Source organism: Akebia trifoliata, chromosome 8 (genome assembly GCF_017979445.1).
Source record: "Akebia trifoliata isolate Shusen 1 chromosome 8, ASM1797944v1, whole genome shotgun sequence".
NCBI lineage: Eukaryota > Viridiplantae > Streptophyta > Magnoliopsida > Ranunculales > Lardizabalaceae > Akebia > Akebia trifoliata.
In genome coordinates, this window is record NC_141382.1 from 39,255,730 (window position 1) to 39,280,689 (window position 24,960).

The 24,960-nt window shown below is 34.0% G+C and overlaps 1 protein-coding gene and 1 long non-coding RNA gene across 6 annotated transcripts in view; one reads left to right on the forward strand and one right to left on the reverse strand.

Moving 5' to 3' along the window:
• LOC147396766 (uncharacterized) overlaps nucleotides 1-11,999 on the forward strand; it is a 77,032-nt gene extending 65,033 nt beyond the window's left edge. For 3 of the 4 annotated variants that reach the window (XM_086451928.1, XM_086451926.1, XM_086451927.1), the window contains 7 exons: nucleotides 518-918; nucleotides 2,940-3,198; nucleotides 3,448-3,613; nucleotides 3,692-3,794; nucleotides 6,784-6,912; nucleotides 11,151-11,366; nucleotides 11,472-11,999. In XM_086451928.1, the coding sequence (XP_086308054.1) occupies nucleotides 518-918; nucleotides 2,940-3,198; nucleotides 3,448-3,613; nucleotides 3,692-3,794; nucleotides 6,784-6,912; nucleotides 11,151-11,366; nucleotides 11,472-11,750 (1,553 nt within the window). In that variant the 3' untranslated portion in view covers nucleotides 11,751-11,999. The remainder of the gene's footprint in view (nucleotides 1-517; nucleotides 919-2,939; nucleotides 3,199-3,447; nucleotides 3,614-3,691; nucleotides 3,795-6,783; nucleotides 6,913-11,150; nucleotides 11,367-11,471) is intronic. The other variant, XM_086451929.1, reaches the window with a different exon arrangement.
• A 4,333-nt stretch (nucleotides 12,000-16,332) lies between these two features.
• On the reverse strand, nucleotides 16,333-21,905 carry LOC147396772 (uncharacterized). Of its 2 annotated transcripts, none has more exons than XR_015180988.1 (6): nucleotides 21,503-21,905; nucleotides 19,660-19,778; nucleotides 19,448-19,573; nucleotides 17,768-17,878; nucleotides 17,439-17,588; nucleotides 16,333-16,578 (listed from the first exon to the last, which is right to left on the reverse strand). It is a non-coding gene; the product is annotated as an uncharacterized LOC147396772 (long non-coding RNA). The 2 variants fall into 2 exon arrangements; XR_015180987.1 differs by having other exon boundaries at nucleotides 17,768-17,875; nucleotides 21,503-21,904.
• Between the last annotated feature and the right edge of the window lie 3,055 nt (nucleotides 21,906-24,960).

Consider the following 24,960-nt stretch of genomic DNA (forward strand, 5'->3'; position numbering starts at 1 on the left):
GCAAATTACTCTCTATGACCTGGTTGCCTTTCTAATTGCATAATTGGTTCCACATTTGTTATTCCATCAACTCTTTTTCTTGGTTTGAATAATTTCCAAATTTCAATTATATCTAGAGTAATTCTAGCAAAAATAATATCCTAAAATTATTTGCTTTGGGTTAGTCTTGGTTTAGAAATTATAATGTTTGTGGGGGGTTAATTTCCACTTTGAGGCATACTTGTATAGTGGTTCTGATTGAATAACCCATGCAATAACTGTTTTTCAACTCTAAGTTTCTCGGGGTTGGTAATGAGTACTGATTAACATTTTCCATTTATCAACTCGTTCTTCTCCTGATTGGATTCAATGGTGTCTTTATGTGTCAAAATATGCTTTTGTATTCTTTTCAGACTTTTTTTACATTCTTATTCTATGATCTCAATTTGGCATTCATGGGCCATTTGATTACCGATTAGATTTTTTAAGAAAAAAATTAATTTTGATTGTTGAAATCGTTTTCTTTTGATAATAAAAGATATCGGTACAAGTGGGAATGGAAGTTACATGCCTCAAGACATTGAAAGGAAGACGAGTTCACAACGAAATGATGAGTTGAGCAACAATGAAAAGGCTTCGTTGTTATATTCAGCTTGGAGTGCTATTCTGAATGATTCAGTGGATGAGGCGGATGAGCTCTTGAGTCAAGTTGGACTGAATAAATCAAGTGTGCCTGAAGCCCCACATTTGGAGAACTGTAAATTAAGCACACAAGTAAATGAACATCTTGACAACCGTCGAGGGAATGAAACCTTTCCTCCTTGGACAACTTGGAAAGGATTGTTGGGCCTAGAACTACTCCACCAAACATCAACAATGGATACACAACAGTGGCCTTTTGAGTATCAGACAAAAACCGAAGGTGCTTATCCTCCCTGGGTATGTGGTATATTAACAATCAGCATTCCATGGTCTGCGAATTTGTTTTTTTCCATTAAATTTAGCTCAATATGTATGTACACAAGTGCATATATATATCTTTCTATTTCTATATACATATTGTATGGTTTACATAGACATGCCTAAACTTCCATTTTTTTGTGTGTCTATTTTATGCTATATAGTTGCCTAGTTGGTAAGGCATGCGGGGTGTTAATCGCACGACCTAGTTTCAAACCTTGTTGAACCCACCTTAGCCACTGATCACTAACACCTTAACCTTGTTGAACCCACCATAACTATTTGGGTGATAATTTATGGATTCTTACATAGAGCTATGATTATATATTGCAAAACATCTAATTTTTTCAATATTTAGTTTTGTATTCTGTTATAAAGAGGTGTTCCAGTACATCAGTGTCCGTTTTATGCTCTACTTTCGCTTTTTTTTTTTTTTCCTTCTCTTTAATTGAGCATAGAAATATTGAATTATGTGAAGATGAGTGGATTGATAAATTACTTTTTTCATACGATAATATTCCTTTTGTTCTTGGTTTTCTGTTATCTGAATAATAGAACAGAAATTGATTGCAACTATGCAGAAATTCCTGACAGTGGACACAACACAATTATTTGACATGCAAGAGAGTATTTGCTGATTGCACTCTGTATTGTTGCTGAAATCCATGCTTTCTCTGTGTGATATAGGTTAGGGAAGATTACAGATGTTTTTGTTCTTTTATGTAGATGGCTTCTCTTAGTTCATTAAGTAAAAAATTATGTAACAAGGACACTCGATTTTTTGAAAGTCGACAATGTAGGTCGCTGTGTCATGGGCATGACACTTATTTATTTACTAGTCAAGCAAGGATTTTTGTTAGAAATATTACATAATATAAGATAATGGGACCATACCCACTAAGTTACAATCTGAAACTATGGGAATCCCATCAGATTACCAGCAAAGGCTTTTCTAACAACCGAAGGAAAATTCGATCCAGAGCCAAAAATCAAAGAAATTCGTGATTGTGAAGCATGTTTGGCTAAAGCATCCACCACACAGTTGTGTCATGGCACACATGGAGCAAATGCTGATACTCCCATTTAATTTTACCCCACTACCAGTACATGATTTTTATCAGAATATCTAGATAATACTTGTCCTGTGTTCTATACTTACAAATAATCTAAGTATTTTCGGAAAGTGACTCTCAATATGTGGAATGTATTGCATTGACATGTCAAAGTATCGGGTGTGTGGAGATCAGTGTATCTAACACTTCACATTAGTGTCAGACATTGATACACGTGTCTGTGTCCCTGTCCTTGATGCATGGGTTACATTCTCTCCAAATGCTACTTCCGTAATACTTCAAACATGCTAAGCTTACACATGATTTTGCTAATGCAAAGTCATTCAAATGTAGAGCTGAGCCCAAACTTTTCGGATAAGGCTTCAATGATAATAACAACAAACAACATAGCCTTATCCCAAAGTTTGGGCCGACTAAACAAATCCTGTGTCTCCGCTCCACTAAGTTCAAAGCCAAGTCCTGTGTAATTGAGAGTGAATTCTTATCTTGTTCACTACCTCTGTCCACGCTCTTTTGGGTCTTCCTCACTCTTTTAGGACCTTCAGCTTGGAATATTCTTCTAAATGAGGCAGCAACGGGCCTTTGTTGAAAAATCCCAAACCATCTCAGCCGACTTTCTCTTAGTTTACGGCCTATTTGAACTAGTCCTACATTATATTGTTTATTTGAACCAGCCAGGAGTCAACTGTTACTATGTAAATCAGCTTACATCATTTCATGCATGATTCAAATATTTTGAGTATTATAAAGAATAGTTTATCGTAATTCAAATATTTGTCGGTAAGGTTCAAATTATTGACGATGATTCCTTGAGATGCATTGGATCTTGTGTTGTGATGCAAGCTTGTTTCCAGATATTCTTTCTTTTCTTTATTGGATGATAAGGTCAAATTATAATTTCCCTTGTTATCTAACCAATAACATCAGTGTTTGCAGATTGTAGGATCAGATGAAGATAACTTTCCTTTTACGAGAAAAGTGCAACGTGACATATGGATACATCAGCACCCCTTGAACTGCAGTGACCCGCATGTACGGTTTCTTGTTGCTGACTGGGAGATACTCCCTGGGTTTGGTATAGGAGCCCAATTTGCTGGAATGTGTGGGCTTCTTGCCATTGCAATCAATGAGAAACGGGTTCTTGTAACAAACCATTATAACCGTGCTGACCATGATGGATGTAAAGGTATGAATAATAATCATGGCTGTTATTTCAGTACTTATAGAAAACTTGTACTAAGAAAAGAGGGAAAAAAAAAAGCTTTACGTTCGGGCATATTAAGTATTAACACCCCTTAGCTCCTTCTGACATGCCTTATTTGCCTTGAATGTATGAACTCAAAGTCCCAAACCTACTAATGTTATTCAGTACTAGTAAAGGAAATGAAAAACAGAACGAAAAAAAGGTATCAAGTTTTGATCGTTTTTGTTATAGGTCCATCGCGCTCTAGTTGGTCTTGCTACTTCTTTCCCGAAACATCGATAGAATGTCGAGATCGTGCATTTGAACTTATGACGAAACAGAAAGCTTGGGAGGATGGAATCGTCACAGGAAAAGATAACTACTCCTCGAAGGAAATATGGGCTGGACATGTACCAAGGTAAGATATTGCACAAGTAAAAAGGCGGACTAGTCACATTTTTTTTACTTTACATTTAACATAATTTTTTTAATGAAGGATATGGGGTGATCCTTGGAGTTATTTACAACCAACAACTGAGATAAATGGGAGTTTGCTTACACATCATCGTAAAATGGATAGGAGGTGGTGGCGAGCACAGGTATGACCGTACGAGTTAAAGATCTAAAAGTTGACATGCCTGTGTTTCTTAAAAATATAGTTGCAATACCACATATAATTCCCTCTTGGGTTTCATCACCACCAAACCATGGTGCATGCTGTAAAACAGAACACCTGTTAGATATTTTCAAGTTTTAAAAGTTGTAACCATTTTTCAAAAAAGAAAGCTTTTCAACTATTTTATGTAACTGTTTTTTTTTAAATGTTGCAACTGTTTTGTTGACCATTTGACCTAAGTATCAACTTTTAACAAATCATTACTTGGGTGATTTTTTTTACTTTTGACTAATAGGTTATTAGAGTAGTTTTGTCATTATCGAAGAAGCTTGAATAGATTAAGCAAATATATCACAACAAAACAGTTTTGAACTGTTGTATCCTGAACCAAGTAACTATGTTGGTAACCCCCTTGTTGGTCAAAATTTATGCATTGAGGGAAAATATCGGTTTAAAGAAAACTGCATTTCTCGTGCCTTTATCTGTTCTCTCTATATTTAGCATTTCTTTTCTCCACTTTATCTTCTTTTATCAAACAATTGAAACTAATATTGACGACATTTCTCGTGCTTTTATCTGTTATCTCTATATTTAGCATTTCTTTTCTCCACTTTATCTTCTTTTATCAAACAATTGAAACTAATATTGACGACGTATCTCACATCTCCTTCATTACTGAATCGATTTATCAACTAGAACAACATCTATGGCATCCATTTCAAGTTACGTGTCATTGACCTAAGTCCTTGGCTCTCGTCGCATAGCGTCCGTGCAACATTTGAACTAATCTCTGTGATGTAGCTCTAGTCATCCTACCCTAAGATTCCTAGGAGTTCTCAAAACTCACTGAGGCACTCATGCATAAACTCAAGAGAGTGCTCACTCTTTTAGTTTAATTGTGAAGCTCTAGGATTCTTGGAGTAGGCTGACTTGAGCTATATCATCGGGATTAGTTCAAGTAAAGCACGGCACTACGTGACGAGAAGCTAAGTCTGTGACAAATGACAACCAAAATTACTCTTCTGTTTGCCACTCTGAAGGTTGAGTACATTCTTAACTCTACATGTCCAAACATTGATGATTCAACAATGATACAAGGGACATATCCTCAGTAAATTAATGGACTCCTTGTTTGATGTTTACCGATCAATCGAAATGACAAAAGAGCTCTGAGATTCATTCATAAAAGGCAATATAAAACTAAATATTTTTTGCTTTTACTCTTACATTGTTAGTTATTTTTTATTCAAAATGGTTGATGATAAGTCTATCCTCTCTAAGTTCATAAGTTCTTATTTATAACTTTTTTTTTGATAATTGAATGATCACATTAATCACCAAAAGAAAGAGAGAATCCCTGATGGTTAAGGTAACACACCAAAAGGAGCAAAATCAAAACAGAGAAAAAAAAAAAGGAATGACTCATCATTGACTTTGTAAATTATATGACTATTGGAGGATTTCGTTTCCATTTCCTTGTTAGTGTTGTAATCGCCAAGTTACCTTCTTCTTTGAAGAATTGCTATAAAATCCTCAAAACATATTAGGAAGGAGTCAATGGAAGAACTTCTCCAACATTTACAAATTAAGGAAATATATCGATTAGGGAATAAAAATAGAATTGGATCAAAACCTCACCTTCATACTTAAAAATAAATAAATCAAACATAGTGAAGGAAAAACTTTTTGTGGTCCTTTCAGAAATCAAAATGGTTGTTGTCGAAAACAATGGTAATAACTGTTATAATTGAGCTATGTAATGTCTTATGAGAAAGCCAATGATTTCTAAATATCTTTATGGGCAATTTTTCTACGTCAAAGATCATTGGATATGGGATGATCAAATTGTATTTGACCATTCGGAAATCTGTAATGCTAGTGGATGTTCTCCATGTACCAGAAATTGAACTAAATCTTGTATTTGCTGACTTGCTTATTAGGCATGGTTTTAATTAGTGTTTGAATTGGATTAGTTCACCTTATATAAGATGGGCGAGTTCACTAGAATCGAATTACTGGTGTTTTCTGGAAATAAACCTAGAAACTACTTCCACTTAAATTGAATTGCTGACCCTAAATAAAACTTACTAGCAATTGAACTTCTTTCAAGGGGCTGTTGGGCATGGTCTGGACTGTAATATGTTTGCTATTGGGTTATATTTTAATCTGGACTTTTGCAGCGCTTCTGCATCAAAACCATAGATCTCTGGTCCATTTCACTTATTTTAATCTGCTTCATGTTTTCTATAACTTTGGTTTTTATGGCAACAAACTATTAATTAGGGCTGTCAATGGATAGGATTAGACCCGAAATCCGATCCGATAACTTCGGGTCTGGATCGATGTTTTGGATTCTGATAAGGACCCAAATCCGATATCTTATTGGATTGGACCTGGATTAACCATATCCCAATCCGATAATATTTTAGAAAGTATATAAATTATATTACACATTTGTTGAGATATATAAAATTTATTTATATTTTGTATATAAATTCGGGTTTGGCTCGATCTGGAGCCGATCCGATTGTTAATGGATCGGATCTGGATCTTAAAATTGAGATCCGATAAAAATTTGATCTGATCCTTATTGGATTGGTACCAAATCGACCCGATCCGATCCGGACCCAATCCATTGACAACCCTACTATTAATAGCGTAATATTTATATAGACAACTGTAATTAGTGCAATGAATTGGTCGTCTGTCAGACTAGGGTGTATTCCACCATTTCAAATTTAACATCCATTAATTTCTCCATGTTTTTTATTATTTTAATATTATTTTTAGTCCAATAATTTGGATTCTATCATTCTTGATTAAATTATGCGGTCCAATTCATTGGACAGCAAAATAATGCACTTATGATTCATTACCCTGCCAACCATGACATTTGCATTATGATTCATTTAATGCAATCTTGGACCTTTGATTTCAACTTAATATTGAATTAATGGTTCACAATTTTTCAGGCATTACGATACCTAATGAGGTTTCAAAGTGAGTACACGTGCGGTCTGCTAAATATTGCCCGGAATACAGCATTTGGATTGCAAGCTGCAAAAATGGTTCTTGAAAATCTTCGTGGAGAATGGCCAAAGGTCTGTTAGTGTTTAATGCTTATAAACCAGTACTTTTTAAAAAAATACTTTTAAAGACAAAAGACACATTAATTTAGGATTCAATACTGAATCACCTGTGCTACCAATTTGCTTTCAATCTTTTGCTATAGCTTATAAAATGGTTGAAAAGATAATTGTTCTAGATGATTCTGCTTAATAAACTAAATTCTTGGTCATTCTTGGAATCATTTACATGCACACTGAACAAATTCCCCGGGACTTTGATTGTTACCAAATTCGTGCCTAGATTCTATCTAATGTTGGAGATTACTTCGGATCCCTCCACGTAATCTTGTTCCTATTTGAGAGGGAGATCTTTGGCAATCATCTCTCTCTTTACTAATTTAGTCCCTAGATTCCGTCTAGAGCCACATATATGAATAATCAGTGAAAAGTCAACCTTAGTAGAGTACTTTGGTGGTAATGGCGTGTGTCTCAACCTTAGTTACTGGAAGCACCAAGAAGCGTTCCTATGTTGGAAATGGGAAAGTCATCAAACATTGGAAATTGAAAAAATTTATGACCAAAACCAGGACTGGAGTGGGACTCTGAACGGGAATGGCGCACTTTGTAGAGGCCTACTGCTAGGTCCTGACCTCTGGAGGATTTCTTCCCTTAGTAGTTGAGTTCTATCTAGGAGCCAGATTAAAATTCAACTACACGCAGCTCAAGGGTTCCACATCGTTAATTAAGACCTTTAATGCACGGCCTTGTAAGACCATTGGAGAGGGGATGATACATAGGTTTTATAATTTTTCACTACATCTTAGTTATTTGGAGTAATAAGAGCATAAGTTTTGTGGTGTAGTTAATGTAGGAGAGGACTTGTGGTGTGAAGGAAGGTATTTATTGTACAGAAGTTATGGTAGGAGGCTGATCTTTGTTAAGTAATAACTCTGATGAAGGTGGTTATATTTAGTATTTAGGCTATAAAACTTGATGGGAAATGAGAAATTTAACTTTGTGTTGTGTTCAAATTTAATGTCGAGCCTTCATGGATTGGTGCAGTGCGCCATGTTTTCGACATCATCATAGATCTCAGACCGAAAGTGTAGAAACAAGTGCAGAAGTGTTAACATAATATTTCTCATTTGATAGCAGAAAGAGAAAGGTAAAATGACACCGGATTGGGTCAAAAAACATATGGTTGGATGGGGAATTTGTCAGCTTTCTAACAAATTAAGAAACACCAGATTGAATGTACTTGGTGAAAATTATAAGAGCTTATTGGGGTGTGATAGAAATCCTAGATGGCTTCTATGTGATGGGTTGCGTTTCAAATTTTGAATGTCTCATATTTTACTCTTTAATATTATAACATATGAATCCTAAGGTTTGATTACAAAATATAAAATGCATATACAATTTGGAAAACACTGTGACAAGTAAAATTACTCAATGCTACAGTAGTCACTTTGTTCTTTGTTAGGGTAACTCAACCCTCACCAAAAAAGTTTCTAGTCTATTCTAATTTCTTAAAACAAATGATTATATGTAAACGTAGTCACCAAGTTGGGGTTCGGGAATAAGTCAGCAAGGGAAAGGTTCGAAAAATTTAGTAAGATTGGGAAAAATCGATTTAGTGTTAGTGTTGTATAATTGATCCGACATGGTGGTGTTCACATGTTATATCATCAAATCCCATATTAAACTATAATAATAAATCATCAACCCCATATTGATATCATCCATATATCTACAACAAGTAACCATGGGTCCACAACATATTCAAAGATTATATTGATCAAATTGTAAAAATTAACACAGTCATGAGTCCAATTTAGGATTTATCAACCTGTCAAATTCATAAAAATCAATGTCATCGTCATTGTTAATCGGTAAAATGGTCACCATCATCTTCATCAAGGACTTGTTCTCTTACTTTTTTTTTTTTTTAATATTGTGGATAAGTGTAGAAAATTTTATTTGAAATGTGGTTGAGATGACCAACAAAAGGGATACAAGCAGAAAGATTAAAAAAAAAAAAACTACCCGAAAGCAATTCTAGAAACACAATCCCATCTACCAACAAAATCCTCAAAGAAAACATCTCTAAAAGTCGCACACAAAATAAAAACACTACTAAAAGTCACATAGTTTGTAGCAGCCGCATATTGGTGAAAAAATCGTGATTAAATCAGTGAAGGAAAAAAAATCATGATTTAATCTTGATTTTTCAATAAATCGGAGAATTTGGTAACTATGTATATAAGGAACCAAAAATATTAGAAGATATCTCATTTTTATTTTTGGATCAGTAAAAGATATTTCAACTTAATTCCTTGATGGAGTAAAACCTTTCAAACCCACCAACATAGTATCCAATGAAACTAAGTCTTGTAAATCCACCACCTTAAAATTTTCATCGAAACTACTCCCTAATAACATGTATTCCTTCCCTTTCCAATACACAACCAAGAAGACCATAGCTAACCAACTCTGAAGTATGAATCCACCATTTTCAAACCATTACGGTTCAGTGCCCTGTGTTTCTTCATTGGCTCCATACCTTGGGCTGTATCATGGACGAATGGGATTCATATGGCCGACCACAACAGTTAGGAAAATGTATAAGAAGCAGCAGCAAAAGAATAAGCATGAATTTGTTGCATGTTGATCTGTAACCTTGGCTTGAATTGGTTGGTCAAAGGGAACATCATAGTATGTTAAAGTAGGTTAGCGAGAATTTGCTAAGAAAGTAGCCTATATTTCAATGGTTTTGGAAGTAAAAAATGCAAGAAAATTGTTTAGCATGTATTATATGAGAAAATAGGTCATGCAAACAAGTTCCTAGAAATTTTGGTGTGGGATTCACTTGTCTCACGGGAAGCTAGTTGTCATTGTAAACGGTTTATGAATCATTATCAACAGATATATGAGTACTAAATTTGACAGTTATTAGAATTTTATTGTCTTGAATACTTGAGTTTTAATTTATGTCGTCTAGATACTAGCACGTGCTGGTCTCAGACACTGCCACAGTGTCAGAAAGACCCTCAGAAGTCTAATACGCCATGCCCTTACATTTTATCCATATTATGGAAGACAAGATTGTAGGTGAGTTGATTTACACTCAAATCATAGATAAGTAATAGCTGAAAACAAAACATTTGAATAAATTAACATTTCTTTGAAAAAAAGTTTGTTGATGCGGTGCCAGTGATGAGTACAGCATGGTATCCAGCACTAAAGTTTTTCCCTAAATAATGTCTTTGTTGCATGGGTTTTTCTTTTACAGATTTGTAATCTTCTTTTTAAAATTGATGGCATACCCATGTCCAAGGTATTAAATTTCGATGTCCATTTCGGTCCATCCTGGAAATGGAATTATTTCTTGGAAATTTTCGATCAGTGTGGAAATCAGTACAATTTTCAAGGAAATGATGGAAATGTTGCTGAAGTTCTCATGAAATTGTAGAAAATGAGAAAACTAACATGAAAACACTCTCATAACTCATCAAACAACAACAAACACTCTTATATAATTGTGGAAATGAAGATCATTGACGTTTTGCTACACGTTCATGTAAGTATCTTATAGTTTGAAACCTAGAACAACTATATGTTTCATGGAAATGAAAATAAAGATGTCACAATAAATGTAAAATACTTTAGCATGTAAATCACTTTCTTAAATGAACAAATTATTATGTACTTCATTCTCACATTATCATAAAGTATAAAAAAAATGCATTCTCACATTATCATATGTATTTTATTTATCATTTAAATATGTATTAATAAGTTTCTCATATAATTAAGCAATTAGAACATGAATGATTTATATGTGCCTACTTACACATGAATATTGTGGTCAAAATTTACTATTCATCGCAATATTTCCCCTGAAATATTGCACTTTCATACTTAAAATTCGATTATTTCGGTTGAAATTCACTATCCACCGAAATATTTCATGAAATGAATAGTTATTTCCTTTGAAATCTATACATAAAGAAACTGTCAGTTAAATTTCTTGTTGGACCTTGTGGAAATGGAAATATTTTGCGGAAATATGTCGAAATTTAATACTTTGCCCATGTCTTACACCTTGTTTTTTAAATGTACAAATTGTTTCTTCTTCATTCTATCATTTTTCCAGATTTAATTTACTTCAAGTAACCATTGTGGTCAAGTAGAACCCTCCTATTACTCTTTGGTTTTATAGATAAGACCCTTTATTCATGATCACACTCACATGAGTTTTCGTTCAACAGGTACTCATAAACAAATCTCAATCTGATATGGAACAATTTGTATGGTCCAATCATAAACCTTGGATCCCTAGGCCACTTCTAAGTGTGCATGTAAGGATGGGAGACAAAGCATGTGAAATGAAGGTAGTTGAATTTGAAGAGTACATGCGTCTTGCTGACCGCATTGCAAAACGCTTCCCAAACCTTAACAAAATATGGCTTTCCACAGAAATGCAGGTTTGTTGTTCTTAAAATGTTTTATTTCCATTCTTTATGCCGAGATAATTTATTTAAATTAAGCCCATGAATCCTTACAATATCAACCGCATAAATCATGGTCAGGAAGTTATTGATAAATCGAGATTATATCCCAATTGGAACTTTTATTACACGAATGTGACACGACAAGTAGGAAACATAACAATGGCGTCTTATGAGGAGAGTCTTGGAAGAGAAATCAGCACAAATTATCCACTTGTTAATTTCTTGATGGCGTCTGATGCTGATTTTTTCATTGGAGCTTTGGGTTCAACATGGTGTTTTCTCATAGACGGCATGAGAAATACTGGAGGAAAAGTAATGGCAGGATATCTAAGTGTCAACAGGGATCGGTTTTGGTAAAAGGTGGCGTTCAAAGTTGGGAACCAACAGGTATATAAATAAGAATGTAACATTCATCCATTTTATTATTGTATATATGTATTTATTTTCATCATATGTATGGGTTTTTTTGTAGAAATATAGAAATCTGAATCTTAAGCTTCTAAAACCACTTGAAATTATGATTTTTGTACTTTTTTTTTTTTCTTATTCCTTTGTATGTTTGAAAATAGAATTCTATAATGAAATTAATCTCACCCATTATCAAAATGGCCCTTGTGCTACTTCATGGGACAAAAACCAAATTATAGGTAGCTTTTGAGATGTTTATACACAAAAGCTGGTCAATGAAAATTTTATTTTAAAGGAATGAACAGTGAGCTCATCACTTTTAGCTATGATCATAGGGCTCCAATATATTATTAGATAGATGGGTGTGCATTAGCTCACCTTGTTAGTTGCTTCAACTTGTTTATTTTATTATTTAAATTATTTGGTAGGAAACCCATTACATATCTGATTCTATTTATATGGTTTTAAGTTCTTTAAAAACTTGTGGTCACACATGAGATCAGTTCCCACTTGTTATTGAAGATTGAAACTTATGTTTTCTAATCTTTTTATGAGATCATGATTTTAGTGCTTGCACTATAACCTCCATAGTTTTGTTTGTGTATTACAATCATTAAGCAAAGATAACAGTATTCAAAGTCCTTGAAAATAATCATCTAGTAATCAAAACCCATGAAAGTAGTCGATGAAGCCCATTGAAATTAGTCAAGCTTTTCAATGGGTAATCCAAGATCAACTCTACATTCCTCATGCTTAGGGTATATAATATCATTCAGTAAGGATTCAAAACTGTTCCCAAACTTGAGGGAATGGATCACCACCCTTTATTATAATAATAGTCTTGAACAAACAAGGATTGGTGAATCTTTTCTGATGTCTCTGTTGAGGTTGGTGTTTTTGGTAGTTCCACTAGAAAAAGATTTCAAATATCTTTGTTTTAGTCACCATTTGTTTCTTGTTTTATTTAAATTCTTTAGTTGAAAGGTTGTGTCCCTTTCTATAATAAAGCATCCACTAAATAACTGGTGGCCATTGCCTTTTCCTTATTAGCTTTAAAAAACCCATATACTACATTTCAAAATGTTCCCCACTAAAAGGGTGTGGTCTTTAATGGTTCTTATCTGTGGTGGAAACCCTTTTTTCTAGCCCTAAGAACAGTTCCAGCTTAAGAAGATTAAATTTTCGAACTTATGATACCGTCTATAACATCATATGGGCCTCCAGCATTGATTTATAGGGGCCCAGTTCTTCATCCATCCAATCTATCAGGTCCAAGTAAGTTCAACTCCGTGTCGACTTTCATTTCAATATCTCGATGGGCCACGGAAGCCTGACGTCAACATGCATGCGAGCGTTAGATGTTGATGGAAGTAGGGTTTAAAATGTTTTCTTGACGTAATGCCTCAATCACCAGATAAACCGAGACATTTCGAAACAATCCAAAACAATCAATGTTTCTGCTCAATCTTTCATCCGAGATGTTCAAAAACAAATCCTCAACCATTGAATGTTTTGGGTGTTGGGAAAGTGAACTCAAAACTGATTTTGTTGGTAATAAAATAAACAAAGACCAATGAACCCTGATCAAATGAACTTGGCTAAGGGGTGTGCAAACGTTTCTTGAAGATAATTAAAGCCTCTAGTTTGTGCAAGGGAATACAATAATACTATCTACGGGATTGAACCTAGCCTAGACTCCGTCCTATTCCTCTACAAGTTTGCATTATTTGGATGGCTAAAATTAGGATGGAGAGAATAAATTCTCACAAAAGAGTGGAGAGAAAATGAGAAATGCCAAAATCAATGAGGTTAGGGGGTTTATATAGTGATGGAGATGTTTATGGGGTAATGAATCACCATTAATCAATACATGCTCTACAAATTCTTTCAACTTAGGTGTATTGTATATGTATTTATTGAATACATGTTGCAAAATGTCTTCCAATATCAAGTTCATCTCTTTGAGCCAAATTCATTCTTCTAGGATTTTATTAAACAGGAATGAACATTGGTCTATGAACAAATATAAATCCATGACTCTTGACCCATGCACTTCGGTGTACTAAATTGGGTCAAGAACAATGAAGCTCTTTGGTTTATTGCCTCAAACCATACATCCCTTTGGTAATAGTGTAAAAGATCAATTTAATGTTTTAAAAAACTTATACGAATTTGATTTATTTAAATCATAAACCAACATTGGGTCAAAGTGTCGTCCGAAATTGGAATGTCTCAAATGATCCAAAACTTTAAACCATAGACGGTAGCAACCAAGATGATTTTGACTAAGACATTCCGAGCCAATCTGAGCCAATCCTGAACATTAAATCCCTCGGGTCAAGAACCATTCTGATACAATCCCGAAACCTTGAACGTTTCATTCTGGTGTCGGCCAAAATTTGAATATATTAGATGATTCAAAACTTTAAAACATGGATGGTAGGAACCTCATGACTGGTTGACTCATTTGAGGAGCGTGAATGCTCTAGCTAGTTGACAACATTGCTTCTCCCGACAAGGATTGGGTAGGATAAACAATGGTTTTCATGATGCAACGAAAGACTTAATCGACTCAAATCAGACAATCAAAAGTTTTCAAATTAAGAATAAGCATGCACGCTTAGGGGACAGGGTGAGGGTGGGATTTTAAGGGTCCTTTTCTGTGTTTGGAGAGGAAAATGACCTTTTTCGACAGTGTTAAATCACAGCCATATAAGAAAACATGCCCATGAGGCTAATGTTGATATGCTCTATAGAGTATTGAGAGTAACATCAAAACTGTACCCATGAAGTACAGTTAGTCATCTGAAATCATTGAATGTTTTGTTTTCTTATGTGGGAGGTGTAGGTAGGGGGGGAAGAGTTGAAAAGTTTTGGTGCCTCTTGAGGTCACAGAGATGATGCACTAGTGCAGAGCTTTTTATGAAAAGGACTTGAAGATATGTAACTTGCACCTTGGCATGTGTGGCATATGGTTTGTGTATGTCAGTAGGCTCCTTAAAAAACAAGAAGAAAAAAGAAAAAAAGAAAAGAGAGGAAAATGCCGACTTAGCTAAACCACATATGCTTGCCTGCCAAAAAAAAGTTCCTAGGCTTGGATTACATTGAAGTTCCTTGTTTTTTTTAAGAATTCTTAATTTTACTAATTAATATAGATATTGTAGAAGTTTCAAATCTAAATAAAAGTTAACTTTGTTGTACAAATAAAAGTATTTGATGATTCATTTCATTGTGAAGATCTCAAAGACAGCTTTCGAACTATTTTATTTTCACACCAAACCAATTTATGAACTAATAGGTGAGGGGAATAAAATATCACTCCATCTAGATCAGACATGTGGTATCAATCTGTATGAATCTCGATGCTAGGATTGATTCAATGCAGATCTCAAGGATTGATTCAGTGCAATTTTATGGGTGGCAGTTTTGTTGGGTTGTAATGAGTATATTTGGTGCTCTTACTAATAATTGTGTGGAGGCTTTTTTAGGCTTCCACTCCTTGAGATCTTTGATAAAGTTGCTAGTTGACTTTAGGCCTGTTCCAACGGTTGAGAAGTCTTCAACATAAGCTGGACATTTTAAGTGGCTTTTATGAAGATTGGGACCTTCGATGACGATGAGAAGGTGAGAAGGATGAAGCTCAAGTGTGATGCTTACCAATGATTCTCCGACAACCAAGTTAGTAATAGTAAGAAAGTAAATGAGTAAAGATGAAGAATATGATGAACAATGAAGTTGCAAAAGGTGAGAATGTTATATTGGTGTCTTTCAAATGAAAAATTCAAGCTTTGAACCCTCTTAATCTTTCAGAGAGGTTTTTATAACCAAAATTTCCCACATGATAAGTCCGGGTCATGTTCTAGTTGCTTGTTGAGTTGGATGGAGCATGTTAACTCAGTCATTGGGAATTGTGTTCATACCTCATTAATGTTTACACTTAAATTGAATTAGTAGCATCTTAATGTATTTAATGTGCGGTTGGTAAGATATTATTGTTCAAGAATAGGTTAGTCAGAGAATGTCTTATTTGAACCTCTTTTGATAAGTACTGTGGGGATATAGTATTCAATGCGCATATCTTTAATAAAAACAAAATTCATATTGGATTCTATTAGATCGAGCCTCCTTTGATAAGTACTGTGGGATATCGTATTTAATGTGCATATCTTTAATAAAAGCAAAGATCACATCAATTTTAGTGTTTTGTCATATTATATTGGATTCTATTAGATCAAGCACTACGTGAAAATACCATAAATTCGACGGCCCAAATCCGTCGAATTATGTAACAATTCGTCAGCCTTGACCGTCGAATTGGTCTGTCGAATTTGAGTTTGTCGAAAAAAAATTCGACGGTTTAAAACCATAGAAATTTTCAGTAATTCGACGGCTTAAGACCGTCGAATAACATATTTTCGACGTCTCATAGCCGTCGAATCACTGCAGTAAATTAGGGATATAGCGACGGTCTCTATTGCCTTTAGCGACGGTCTATGACCGTCGCTATAAGTAATTTTTTTTTTTTAAAAAAATTAGAGCTTTAGCTGCGGTCACGGCCGTGGCTATAATAACTTTTGAAAAACAAAAAAAAGAATTTTACACCTGGCCCCCTCACATGTTACTGAATATTGGAGATACCCCTATATTTTAAAATTAATGACTTTGACCCCAACTAGCAACATGAAAAGACCCAAATGCCCCTCGTCTTCAACTAGAATATCCGAAGAACACACCCATTAACCAAACTTCTCCCATCGACGGCAACGAAAAACACAATCTGCATGTAAAAGTTGAACAATTTAAGTGAAAATCAATTTGAAAATAATTTAAAAAATACACCCAAAATGCAATCAATCGAACAATCCCACATTCATTCTGAAACCCCAAGAAAAAAAATGGAAGAATTTCATTCATCAACCGAATTTTGAGTTATATTCAGAAAATCAACAATACTAAGATATGAAATTCTATCAAATATAACAAATGGGAATCTAAAAATCGACTTTATTTTTTTTCCTTCATAGCCAAGAAAAATGAGCTCTAATAGTTTTCAGTTGAATCTTTCCACTTCGTATCACATGTCATGCCTACTCAAGGACCAGACAAGCTATCTACCAGCATCATTTCAACTTCTACACACCACTGACGCCTAAAATCACGTTAATGCCTAAGTTCAAAACTTCTATAGAACCGAACCCTTAATGACTCGCTGCTTTTTAGAAGTTAGGATATAAGTTCATGGTTTTTGTTTATGGATAGATTAATGACTTATTTAATGAAATTTCAAGTTCATTATTTATTTATTTTTGGTTAAAAATATGCTACTTCCAAGGAGGTTTTTAGGATATTGGCAATCCATAGAACAAAACCAAACCAAACAGAACTTAGTCCAGTTCTACGGGAAATTTGGTTTAGTTCTGGTTATGGTTCTGGTTCTTATTTAGTAGATAAGATATGTTGGTTCAGTTTCAATTTGGCCCCAAACCGAACCAAGTTGCACACCTAAGAAAAAGAGGGCTGAGGTGACCACCCGAAAGAGTACAAAAAGCGACCAAAAGAGAAAATAAAGAGGATGCCATAACATAACAAGAGCGAATGAAATATAAACAGTTGGTGAAGGTTGGTTGTGTTACTTACGATACAAGTAGAATGAGTACCGGTTACCCCATTTGGAATGGAGTTCAAGAATCAGGATCTGTTCTTCAAGAGTAAGGTTGCCGCGCTTTACGTCAGGTTTTAGATAATTCAGCCATCTCAATCTACAACTCTTTCCAGTTCTCTTCAATCCTGTAAAGATAATTCCAAAGAATAAAGGGTTGTGAGATAATCATCCACTTATTTAAAGTTTCATACCATCTTGAGATGTGTCGATCGTTTTGATATAGACCAAGACCAAACTCATGAAATTTTAATTTAAATGCCTATAAAATGTTTTAGATTGTCTTAGAAAAAAGATATAGTTTTACCTGAACATTTGGGTAACATATCCCAGCGACCTACACCATGAGAAGCAATGTAATGTGTGAGAAGAGCATCTTCATCAAGAGTCCATGGTCCTTGCCTTAGCTTAATATCTTCTTCAACATGATTACATCTTCTTAGTATCAATAGACATGGTTACTCATATATATATATAGAGACACACACACACCTACATATATATGTATTAAACTAGAGAAGAAAGATAATGAAAAAGTTTAGTATTTTTTATCAGTGTTGGAAGTTAAAAGTAGTGAAGCTGAAGCTATAGCCCAAGATTTATAGACTCCCAACACTCTTAAAGCCTTGGCACCCTTTCAAAACAAGTAGTTGAAAAAGTAAACTCAGCTGGAGTTTCCTTCCAACTATTTTCCACATGTTTTCGTTTCTACAAACAAAAGAACAAAAAATTAAAAAATAAATAAAAAATGATAGAATTTTCAGAGATGAGTTTGTCTCTCTGTCTAAGTCTCTATATCCAACTTCATTAGTGGTATATTATACATATAAAATGTGGGTAGCTATCAACCCATGATTTGATATAGGTCCTACTCCTACATAGATCACAAGCACACAATTAATTTTATTTATTTTTAACTACTTTTTGATAAGAAACTATGCCTAACACTTAATTACTTCTTGAAATAAGAATGCAATATTAATCTTATTTCTGTAGAGTGCTCTTGTAATCATTTCAATTAGATCATTTCAATTATTTCTGTAGGGTGGAGATGACTGGTTTTGAAAACGGGAGTTTTAGATACGTTGAAGAAGAGGGCATTGTGGTCATTTTTAGTTAGTCTACTAGAGAAAATCAGCCAAAGGGGGCATGCCATCAATTTCAAAACATAGGAGAGTTCCTCATTAGTATTTGGTGAGACATTAGCATTATTCAAGTCATTTCACACTTAGTATTTGGTAAACATTCTTAACTATATAAATTTTATTAATCACTACTCTCTAAGAACAAACAGTTACCAAATTACATGGGTTTAAATTCCTAAATTAAAATGTTTGAGATCCAATTTACATACGTTTAGAATGTTTTTAACTAAAAGCAGTAACAAACTCTTCTTCCAATGCCGTGAGTCTCAAGTCCAATGCTCGCAGCAATTCATTTCTGTTAAGTAAGAAATACTCTGGTTTGCAAGATTCCATTCCACTATTCAGCTCTATCTAGAGCTACAATATGTTAAGATCTCCTATCGTGAAAATTTTCAAACCAATTACACAAATAATTGAAATGTTCGAAACAATCCAAGATCTAATTTTGTTTCATCTCAACCAAAATTGAAATGTTCCACCAAAACATTCTGGAACGGAATGAAAGGATTTATATTAGTGAAGAGCTTGTTAGCTATCTATTTTGACTTTTGAGACAAAATAAGAGGATAAATTCCGCATAGCTTTAGAAACAAACAAATATAAAATCTTCATAGAATGAGTGTATAACAGATGTGAGGATAATTATTCAATTTGAAGGTTCAGACAGAGGCTACAAATGCTTTTAACAGCTTGGATTTGGAGGTAAATAGAACAAGTGAGAGGGGATTACTATGAATAAGGAGAACATTAAAAATTGAACAGTGAAATTTAAGGTCTTAAGCAAGAAATTCCTATATTATAAATTAAAAGTTAAAACTAGAGGAAATGGAAGTTCAAACTACCTTAATTCCACCTTTATCTTCTTCAATCTGGCCCTTGAATAGTGTTATAAATGATCAACCACCAACACCAACAACAACAATGTCAGCATCCAACACTCTCCCATCCTTCAGTTTCACTGCCTTTACCTGAAATGTAGCAACACTTATTTATGAAAAACACTGTAAACAAAATTGAACGTTAATATAAATTGCTTGGATGCTGAGAAACTAACCTCTCCATTTGCATCGGAATCAAACCCTACAGCTACAGTTCCCTTAATAATTTTGATTCCTTTATTAGCACAGTATCCTTCATAGAATGCAGCTATTCCAGGAGTGAAAGACCGAGGCACTACAAGAAAGCGATCTATGTCAGACATACATTATCTTTTACAGATCATGTAAGATATAACCTAGCAAATACACCTTAGAACAAAATTCCAAATCTTAGCAAACTAAACTAGAAAACAAAAGAAACTCATTACACCCTATGAACAGAATAGTGAAGTCAAGGAGGTCAGTTCTGTTTCATGGTGTGTAAAAAAATGTTTTTTTTTTTTTTTGGCTTTTCATATATTTCTTCCTTATATTTATTTAAAAACTTTTGAGTTAAATATAATGAAACTTATATATTATAATATGTGTATAGGGACATGTTCACGGGAAAAATGTTGGGGGCATCCTGGATCGACTAACTTTGATCATTCTACCCACTCTGATCACTCTAGAGAATGATGATGATATTTGAAGAAAAACAGAACACACACACATCAAGGCATGATTATATGTTTATACATGTAATTCATAAGGATAGGTAGGCATGTGCGGGCAATTTGCCTGAAAAATAATTTAAGGTTCTGGTGATAGAGGAGGCGTAGGCAATGGTGGAGTATAATTTACATACATGGGGTAAAATTTTCTCTATATATTTTACTTCTGAACTCTTGAGCCAAAACTAACATCTATGTCAAGTAACATCCATTAAAAACAAACTACATCTCTTGAGAAATTGAACGGATATAGGAACCATACTGTTTTACATCATTATGTTTGCTAATGACCTCCACATAGTCTGCAACTAGATATATAGTAAAACCCAACTCCAAGCTGCATAAAAGGAAAATTACCTAGCCAGTTGAGTTTCCACCCTTTTGTAAGATACAAAAAACATGAAGCTTCTAAAGTACTTTCTACAATACTCAAAGTTGCTTGTTTGTGTTATACATACTGACACAAGATGGATCTAGTGATATTTAGTTAGACTACAAGGTTCCTTCCCATGAACAATGGAATGATGTGCTTCAATTTGATATGCAGTTGCACTATTTACATTTAAGTAGTTGAGCCAACCAACTAACTACTCCAAAAGACTATCGAAGAACATGTCATGGGAACATTTGCGAAATCAACATAAAAGATATAGATTAAAATTAATCAGAATGATAATTTTTCTGTTCTACTTGTTTGTTACCCGTGTGTTGTTTTTATTCTAAAATCATCAAGCATCACATAGTTTCAAAGGGTTAAATGTTATAATTGGGAACATTTTGTTCTGTTAGCCCTATTGTTTTTTGTCACACTTTGTTCTGTTTTGTTGGTGGAAGCAAAGAGGAATGTATGCCAAATATAATGATCTAACCACTATGTACTTGTTATTTGCTTTTACATGCTATGATATATGATATGGCCTAGCTCATCACACTTCTTTTTCCCTCTTTCAAGTGTATTCCACATCAATAGCAATGCTACTGCAATTGCTCTTTTCTTCTTTAGCAGATTTCTTTTGTTTTCTAATTTTCATTTGTAAATTATTATTTCTAATGAATTCTTGGCAGTTATTGAACGAAACCTTGAATTTCTTTAGGAGTTCAAATTCAATTTTCTATTTAAATTGATGAATCCAATTCAAATCCAATTGACTCTATGACACTCAACAAAAAAGAGATAAATCTAACAATAGGAGATAAAATTGAAACGAAATAATAAATTAGGAAAAAATTAAGAAACCTAAAAAATATTTAAGCAAAAGAAAACCTCATATGAGAGCTCAGTTCTTAGGGTGTTCGACTAAAGCACCTTAGGGTTTTTGAGATCCACGATTTGATGCGTTTTTAAGGTTTTTGAGATCTGAAGTGTCTTGTTCGATGCGGCTGATGAGAACGAGCTTGAGTTCTTAGGATTTTTGAAGAGATCGATAATTTGAGCTTTGAAAATAATTGGCTGAGAAGAGAAGGTCAAGGATTTAAGCTTCAGTTCTTCAATTTGAGCTTCAGTTATGGGAAGGCATAGATGACGACGAGATTGAGAAGATGACTCTATGTCGAAGAAGTTGATCAATCGAATCCCAACTCCTAACAACTTGAATAGATGAAAGAGAGAGAGAGAGAGAGAGAGAGAGAGAGAGAGAGAGAGAGAGATCAATACAGTGAGAGGAGCGATTGAGAATTCGATACAGAGAGAGGAGAGATCGAGTCGACTAATACAGTTTATGAGGCATCGGTGCGTATGGTTAAAATGATGGGAAAAACTCGATGGGCTAAGCCTGGTTAAAATGATGGGAAAAACTCGGTGGGCTAAGCCTGCCGAATTTTTTTAAGGGCCAAAACGTGGGCTTTGGGCCAACAAAATATAAACGATGGGCCAGGGCCGCCGAGTTTAGCGCTACAGTAATGCAGAATTTTTACTGTTTTGACGCAGTGAAGCTAGATGGAGATCCAAGTCAAGATGAGATTTAGTACCTCACTTGATTACTTTAGATCTGATTCGATCGAGTTGGATGAAGATTTGAGTTAAGATTGGATCTTTCTGTTGTCGGAATACCTGATCTTTACCGAGCAGGTGGGATATGATGTCTTCAAATTGGAGTTTTTGTCATCGTACGTATTGAATGGGATGATGTCTTCAAATTGATGCAATAAACAAGATGTTGCAGAATCTAAGGATGTAGGTGATGATCCTATAAAGTGGTAAAAATGCATCTGTAGGTCGGTCTCGTTCACAATGTAGGACATCATCTCTAAAGACACGTGTCACGATCCTACGATCCTAGGGAGGGACAAAAATGAGCTCCACAAATTGCTCTTCTAAAGTAAGTACTAAAAATATTTAGTGGGGGTGGGGGTGAAAATTGTCTATAATTCTAAATGAATAATACAAAAATGGCATCGATCTCAATTGGAAAATATTAAATTTTGATTTGAATTTCTATATATTTTAGAATGGAAGAAACAATTTGACCAATGCAAAATTAATGTAAAGTTTATGAAAATATTTATGAAGTTTTCATTGAAATAATGGAAAGGATAAAACACATGAAAATGTACTCATAAGTCATCGAATTACAATAAATAATCTTACACAATGTGAAACTGATAATCAAAAGCGTTACGGCACACAATGGCATTTCTATTGAGAGTCCAATAGTGAAAAAAAAAAAGCAATTAATATTACATGAGAAAATAAGAAATATCGTGTCGCATCAACTGCATACATCTTAAAAATGTAAACATTTGCTTTAAAAAAAAAAAAAAAAACTATTAAATACAACATTCATTATATGTGTATAAACTGTAAATAATTTATGCAACATTTAGTTCTACCAAGGAGTAAATGATTTACACAATTTACAAGTCATTTATTCTATTGCATAAACTGTATCAATAATTTTAGAATTATTTTAAAGAGAATATTTTGATAAAAAAAAAATCTTCAAAATTTTGTATTTTTATGTGTACAAATTTAATTATTTATATTCAATATTTTGTAAAATGGACAGTAATTTTTATCAAATATAAAAGAAAATTTATTCGTGAAATTTTCTATCAAGCCATCTTGGAAATTTTTTTAATTATATTTTGTGAAAACATGTCGAACTTTAATAACATGACCGAAAGTCAATTGAGTCAATTTTACAATTGTGGATGAATTATTGAATATACCACATATTTTATGCCAATTTTACAACATAAAATCCATACGAAAAAATGGTCAAAGTAAAATCATGCTTGATGGAGAAAATTGTAAAGGTAAATCAAATACTTAAACAGGGAAATCCAACGAGCTGTGCGATTATATGATGTAAGCAATGATGTCCACATTAGATACTGCATTCTTTTTTCATTTATAGACAAAGTCTAGAACATGTACGACTCATGTTGTCCACATCCTTAAAGCATTACATGGTTACAAAATATGTGGCTCTGAACATAATTGAATGAAGGATCAGGATTTGTTTAATCGACTCTAAATCTTTGGGATGAAGTTTTGATGATTGTTTATTTTCTTTAGCGGTTTCTCGACTTGGCTCTAGTAATGCCAAATCTTTGATGATGAGTATTTTGATACATCATAGACACTATTTTTAATATGTTGGATAGTGTATTACGATCAACGAAATGAGGAGAAGACCTGTTATGGGTGCTTTGCAATATCATGTGCCGTATATGATGTCGACCACTTTGTTCATGTGAGCCCATTTGTGGGAAACAAGTCAAACAATATGTGTTGGGCTTGAGTGGCTACGTTGACGCACACATGTATCACCGATTCCTACTATATGTTAGTGATGACCAAATCATCCATAATGAATCAAAGACATTATTATCCTTTCACATCACTCCGTATTTATATAAATAATATTTCATTCTGATAATAAGAGATGAATGCAATAGGTTTAATTTATGTGCTCTATGAATTGTTCGTACAACCAATCATCGAAATCCTACTTGGTTAGGTTTGAGGTGTATTATTTTGAAACATGCCTTTCTAAATGATTACCGTCACTATAGCCAATGACATTTGATTGGGTTTATCATGCAATGTACATTGATACTTTAATTACTCGTTGAATCGGATAAGATTTTCCACTTGAGCGATCAACCAAACAACAAATATATGCTAAATCTTCTATGCATTACAAATAAGGGATATAAATGAAAATCAACTATACTTTGAGGTTATAAATATTAAGAGTCGTGATAATATGAATCCCCTCCCCTCTAATATACTCCTCCATACTTTCTTGATGTGGCATGTGCATAGAACTATTGATTTTCCTCGGGATATATAAATACACATCCCCATAAATATTTGCAATTGTGTATCTCGATGAAAAAATCAATGGTACTATGCACATGCCATGTCAGGAGAGTATCTTAAGAGGGAGTTGGAAAATCATTATTCAATTATGAGGAATCTTAAGAGAGGGTCATGATCTTTTGGTAGAATACTTACCTTATATTTAAATTGGCTCCCTCCGAACTCCGAGGAGAGCTTCGTGCTTTGATAGGGAGGAAGCTCTCCTTGGAGTGTTTATAGTAATGTTTGGATATGGGTTTCTAGTTCTTAGCCAAGAAAAGCAAGCTCGTCTTAGTTGATAAACTGTGAAGTTCGAATAAAATAAGAACATGTAATACAAAGCATGAATCACATATAAAAGAAAGTCATGTAACATCTTTCAAAGATTGAGAAACACACTAATTGATCTTAGTCTTATTCAAAAATTGTTCTATTAATTAGAGAAAAATACTCTTGAG